The sequence below is a fragment of the Nannospalax galili genome, unplaced genomic scaffold (genome assembly GCF_000622305.1).
Source record: "Nannospalax galili isolate Female #2095 unplaced genomic scaffold, S.galili_v1.0 scaffold336, whole genome shotgun sequence".
In the NCBI taxonomy this organism is placed as follows: Eukaryota; Metazoa; Chordata; class Mammalia; order Rodentia; family Spalacidae; genus Nannospalax; species Nannospalax galili.
Window position 1 is genome coordinate 9765242 of NW_008343385.1, and position 6595 is coordinate 9771836.

The window sequence follows — 6595 nt, forward strand, 5'->3', positions numbered from 1 at the left end:
GTAACGTAAGATGTCCACATCCTGTATTTAGATGCTGGCAGGACTTTAAAACTGAGATGGTTGAATGAGAGGAAACAAGTTAATGAAAAGCTATTTTTCCTATTGGTGACATTGTCAGACTGACTAATATTCAAACGTTCCAATAGTAGAGAATGTGTAGTAAGGCAAGATTAAACATTACTTCTGTATTTTCCCCCAGTGTCTTAATGTCTACCAGTATTGTACATTAATGTTTCTTTCTCCTGTGAAATGACTGCAACCAACACCCCCAAATCCCATCAGTTTTGAGGCTAGCAGCAATGCAACAGGGTGAGGTGCAGACAGTAAAGACAGCAAATTAACTAAAGTAATGTTTCTTTGTCTTCAAGGCACTTAATTAGCCTTTCCCAGAGAACACAATTTCCAAATTCTAAAAGACAAATATAAGTATCAGTGAAGACCAGAGAGTGCTTTCAGTGCCTTGGATAAAAATAAACCAAAAGTAAAATCTAAGCCAAGGAAATGTTTCCTATATTCCCACAATCCCTTGTCTCACCTTTTTAAAACAAAACAAAACAAAACCCCAAACAAGTGTAGGGGCTGAAGGGATGGCTGAGTGTGTAATAGCAGTTACTGCTCCTGCAGAGGACATGAGCAATACTTCCCAGCAACCACATCAGACACCTAACAACCACCTCTAACTCAAGTTCCAGGGGATCCGATGCCCTCTTCTGTAGTTCACATACATATAAACATACAGGTTCTCCAGATAAAAATAAATCTTTTTTTTATCTTTAGAACACACACACATATACACAAAACCGCCCATTCTCCAACATACCATTATCTCCATATTCAAGTCTTACAGCTAAACCAAGAAGCCAGTCAATTGCTTCTTGCCGATCCTGAATCTTGAAAGGACAGTTAACATCTCTGAGATACTGTAAGAAAAAAAAAAAAAAACGTAGCTCAGTATACCAACATAATGCCAGAGAACCAAACAGTAGATTTGACAGAAGCCTGAGCTTGGATCTTTAAGAATTTCTTATAACACATATTACTGATTTTTCTGGTTTGAGATAGGCTCTCATAGCCCAGGCTGACCTCAGATTCAGTAGACAGTCAGGACTGGCTTTTAACTCCCAAATCTTTTGTCTCCACTTCCCAAGTGCTAGGACTACAGATGTGTACCCCGCACCTAGACATTATTATTAAACCTTTGGTGTGATCACATAACTTAGAAGAAAACATTTAATTGTATCATTCTAAGAAAAAAAGCAAAATATTCCCTTTCTGAAAAATGCTTGACCTTTGCAGATCCAGGCAGGCCAACTGGAATCTAGAATAACCTTGTTTTATAGATGAAAAAAAATGAGGTCTAGGGAGACTGCACACTTGCCAGTGTCTGCACAGTTTAGATCTCGGTCTAGAATCTTAACTTTTATTTCAGGTCTCAATGCACATAGAATAGTTATATAAAAAGGGCAATTTTTAAAAGACGGCTATACAATTCAATCAGTTACCTGGTCTTTAACTTTCACATACAAATGCCACAGAACAGCTTGACCCCTGTGACATGCATGTGGCTATAACCAAGTATTTTCCAGGATATTTCCCAAGTATTGTAACCAAGGTGCCATTCCTGTCAGTCTGAGAACTGAAAACTGAATTCGAGCATCGATGCCTTTAGTTAAAATTTCGGTGCCTTTAGGAACTTTAGTCACAACTTGGCTTCAAACCAAAATTTTAGTCCTTTAACAAAACAAATGAACAACAAAGCCTCATTCCTAGGCTTGGCCATGATCCAAAACAAAACAAAAAAATTAACAATACTAAAAATATTTTAAAGATATAATTCACAATTTAAAATCTAAAGCAATTACAAAAGAGATGTTTTCAAATACACTTTAGGCAATAACATTCCTAAGAGCATATCTGATAATGAGTAAATTAAAATCTACTTATTTTTATTTTATTGTTACATCCAGGTATTTTATATAAACAACTATTTGTAGTCTTTGAATACCATTCATCATTTCTACTGATATACACATGAATGGCCATAAAAAGTAAACTGAACAAATAGAAAATTCTAGTACTAAATTAAAAAAAAAAAAAAGGCCAGTGAAGGGCTGGGGAGATGGTGAGATGGTGAGATGGTGAGATGGCTCAAATGGGTAAAGGCGCTTGCTGCCAAGCCTGAAGATCTGAGTTCAATCCTGGGAACCCCTATGGTAGAAGAGAGCTGACTCCCACAAGTTGTCCTCTGACCACTGCATGCATACTTTAGCATACACAATAAATTAATGTAATACAAAACATTTTTTAAGCCTACTGAAAATTTTTAAAAAAGGGGAAAAGAAACCAGCAGTAGTGGCACTGGCCATAATAACCACGTAGCCTTTGTCATGAGCCAAATACCCATAGGAACAGATATACTACTGTTATTCCTGTTTACTGACGATGTAGTAATGACATAATAAAACATGATTTTTGTCAAATTTGAAAACAATTCTTTCTGAAGAATAGTTCCAAAATTAAACTAAATCAACGAGAAACTTACTCTAGTCACAAAAATAGTCCCAGAGACCTTTTTAGAATGATTTCTATCACACACAGGGACAGCTGTGTACACTGACTGTACAAGTATGGCAGTTTTAAGTTTTCAGGCATATCAACTATGAGTACCCAGAGTCTATTGCTGCCCTTTATCTACCTAATGTAAACATTTTGACTTGAGCCAACATAAGCTATCTGTCTCTTACAGAGTGTACATAGCTCCATTTAAGGAGTGTCATATCATGATCTAGCTATCTTTCCTTTTTTTTGAGACAGGGTCTCATTGTGTAGCCCTGGCTGGCCTGGAATTTGCTATATAGACCAGGCTGGCCTTGAACTCTAAGAGATCCAAGTGCATCACAGGTCTGGTACATTATTACAATGTTTCTGAAGAAAACTATTTCTACTTAAATATTAAGGTTTAATAGTAAGAATCTAATTTGCTTTAAAATCAAGAGAAAAACTGCATCTGTTAAATTAGCTTTACTTACATTGATTATATTAGAACAAAGGAATTTTATTTAATTTTTAAAAAATATTTTATTTATTATTATTATTATTATTATTATTATTATTATTTCACTATGTAGACCAGGCTGGCCTTGAACTCACAGAGATCTGCCTGCCTCTGCCTCCTGAGTGCTGGGATTAAAGGCTTGCGCCACCATGCCCAGCTTATTTATTATTATTTTATGGGTATGTGTGTATTGCCTGCGTGTAGGTAAGTGCACCCATGTTGTACAATGCCCACGGAGGACAGAGAGGCTGTTGGATACCCTGGAACTGGAATTACGAACAGTTGTTAGCTGCCATGTGGGTGCTGGGATTTGAACCCAGGTCTTCTGCCAAGAACAACCAGTGTTCTTAAGTGCTGAGCCATCTCTCCAGCCCCAAACAAAGGAATTTTAAACAACCTCCTCATCCGTTAGAAAGGCTGTATGCTTTTGTTCTACTTCCTGGTTCATTACCTTTTCAAAGAACTTGGGCCAGTCACTGCTGTGGATGTTTCTTAAATTCCCTCTGTCTTCAATCTTGTAGTGTCTGATTTTCTGGTCTTCAAGCCAAACAATAAAGTTTCTAAACTCTGTTTCATCTGCAACATAAACATCATCTATTAAGTCAGTAGAAGTTCTAGTGATCTTAGGTGTTTTTCTCTAAACACTAAGTGAATTAACCCAAAAGGAAGAGTTTAAAGTTCAGGCTCTGTAGATGAACTGCCATCTGTTCAAATTCTGATCTGAACTCAAACTCTGGGTGCACACTTACGAGGTGGGTGGACATATGATCACACATAGTTTTGCCATTTATCTTTAACATTCTAGTTTCCTTGGAGGATATGAGGAAACTGAGCAAGTACAAGCTCATTACCAGGCTAATAAAGTAAAATAAACAATTAAAACCCCTAAAGGACAAAATCTAAAATTTTGAAAGATAAGGGACAGTGATTACCATAATCATGTAATTTTAACTGAATGTTAAATGCATCTGTTTCATTCACTTTTTCTGATACCCTCAGGTAAGATCCTTATTTTGCACATCAGAAAATAGACCAAAAAGACTCAAACCCAAACTCAAACTCAAAGCTCCTGTTAAAGGGGAAAAAACAAGGCAGAATCTGAAATGCCTCTATAAGGAAGTCAAACGCTGGTACCCTGCTTAGAAATCATCTAGGTGTTAGTCTCAAACAACGGTATGAGGACTGTCCCAGCACTTCCTAGTCGACTGCTGGCAAGAACTACAGACAGATCAGCGATGGGCAGCCGTCGAATGGGCAGCAGTGTCACTCCGGAGACAAGCAATGCTGCCCATCCCTCCCCCAGTACCTTTTCATTGACAACACCCCCGACCCTCCCCGGGCCCCATGCGCCTGCCAGGAACTTTTCGCACGACTCACACAGCCTCGCTGCACGCACCCTCCGGCCCCTCCTGGGTCTCAGGGCCTCCACCGCCACCCTGATCCCGGCCGCCGCCCCGCAGGTGCCACCGGGGAGCTGCGGAGACCCGAGGGAGCGGGGCGGCTGCGGTCCCACTGTGTGCGGAGGGGCACGGGCCTGGCCTCCGGGGCCCCCAGCGCGACCCCCGCTCACCTTTGCAGTTAAAGCCGGCCGGGTTGTGGTAGTCCAGGGCCGTGAGCTTGCGTCGGAACATGGTCCTCGCGGCTCGCGGGCCCCGGGCCTCCGCCGGGACAGAGAAGCGAGGAGCGGCGGGCACAGGCACCGGCGACGCGGCGAGAGGACGGGCAGGCGCCCGACGCTCCGGACGGACAGCGGCCTGTGCCAATCGCAGCTCGAAGACGCCGGCGGCCGGCAAGTGTCCACCAATCACGGTTCGGGATGGGGAGGCGGGCCACGTCGGGGCACGTCGACGCTCAAATAAACTTTATTGTCAGCCTCAAGCTGTACAATAGGCAGAAAGCAAGTCGGAAGCCAGGTCTTTCTTGTCTAATTCCTCTCCATTCAACTTGCAAAGAATAGTGTCTGTAGGCTTTCTGCCATCCGCTCCACCTCTCTGACTCATAGAGTTACTGTTTAGTATTTGGAGTATTAATTCATTAATGTTCCTCCTACACAATAGGTGCAATTTTAACGCTCCTAATACAGAGACTTTTCAGCAAGGTCTTTGCAGTGAGATCCTTTCGGCTAGTTGGAGCGATCCACAGATAAAATACAATTGTAATTCTATATTCCATAGTCTCACCAAATACTGAATGAAGTCGGAAACTGGGTATGGGAATCCGCATTCCGCAAACTCCCAGTCACGGCCTCTAGTAGGTCAACTTCTGCCATCTCTTCTGTTTCAAGTCCTTTACTTCTTTTCTGATCCCTCGGAGACGACCTCAAATCAGGCACGCATCACTTTTGCTGACTCTATCTCATGGATTTCCTAGGACCAGTCTTGCCTTTTCTAATCCAGTCTCTCATACTACCAGGCGACTGATTTTCTAAAACAAGCAAACTCGTTTATAACTTGTTCTGCGTGGCATCTTTTAGACCGGTGCTTTCAAGGTTCTTGGTCCAAAGAATTAAAAACAAGGGCTCACACAGATTTGCAAAAGAAGCAAGATACTTATTTGGAGCAAAGTGAAAGTGCAGGTTACAAAGGGGAAGAAACTATCAAAACTGATAGTGGGCCACGTGAGTGAGAGCACTTAAGAACCCCAAGGCTGGGGTCTATTTTATGGGGGTCTAAAAAAGGGGGAGGATTTATTACTAGTTTGGGTGGTTTTCTATTCTTGTTGATAAATTAGATTATATAATGATTTCTCTACTATGCATGTCCCTTCCCATAATGCATCTGATTTTAATCATATGCGCACCCAATCACCCACTGGCAAACACGGTAAAAATAGGGAATTTGCCCTAAAAAGAGGGCACAGTTTTGCCTTACTGTGCATGCACCCAACACCAGTTTAGACCAGACTGACCCATCTATTCTTCATACTCAGATACATTAGGAATACACTTGAATAGATACTGTATAAATTTGATTGTTACTAGGGGTAGGGAATCATACTATTGTTTAGAGATGGAAGTAATTGTATTCTGAAGGGAGGTGTGTGTGAAAGGTGTTCTGAGGCTGCCAAGCACAATGCTTGTGTGTGCATAGTACGTGCAGATGAAGGAACCAGTCTGCCAAGTGCATAATTACAAGGGGGGCGGCAGATATGCATAGGTATGTGTCACCCCAAGCCAAATGGGGCTCTCAAGCTCATCTGTGCTTGTCTGCTTCAGTAGTTCCCCACTGCATTCTAGAGATAGCCACGGGCTCTTAGTGAATTTAAGGTCCTTCCAGATCCAGTTGGCAGCTGCTTTTTAGACACTGGAGAGCAGGGATGGGTCAGTCAGACTAGGTATCTACTTTCATTGAATTTCAAAGGCTAAAAAAGGGAGCAAATGACAAAGGAGAGACATAAGAAATGTAGTTTGAAGATAGTGAGGTGGTCACTGTGTAGTCAAAATGATGAATTCTTTTGTGAGAAAACGCTGTGCAAAAGCAAGAAATGAGCAACAATAGGGTCTGGAGGGAGAGGAGCTTATGGAAGTTGGAGGAAGGGAGC

The 6595-nt window shown here is 41.6% G+C and overlaps 1 protein-coding gene across 1 annotated transcript in view; it reads right to left on the reverse strand.

Moving 5' to 3' along the window:
- Positions 1-4839, reverse strand: part of Rtraf (RNA transcription, translation and transport factor) — a 14408-nt gene extending 9569 nt beyond the window's left edge. Inside the window, exons 1-3 of the mRNA XM_008839579.3 lie at positions 4626-4839; positions 3507-3631; positions 821-920 (exon numbers count right to left, since the gene is read on the reverse strand). Of these exons, the coding sequence (XP_008837801.1) occupies positions 821-920; positions 3507-3631; positions 4626-4686 (286 nt within the window). The 5' untranslated portion in view covers positions 4687-4839. The remainder of the gene's footprint in view (positions 1-820; positions 921-3506; positions 3632-4625) is intronic.
- Between the last annotated feature and the right edge of the window lie 1756 nt (positions 4840-6595).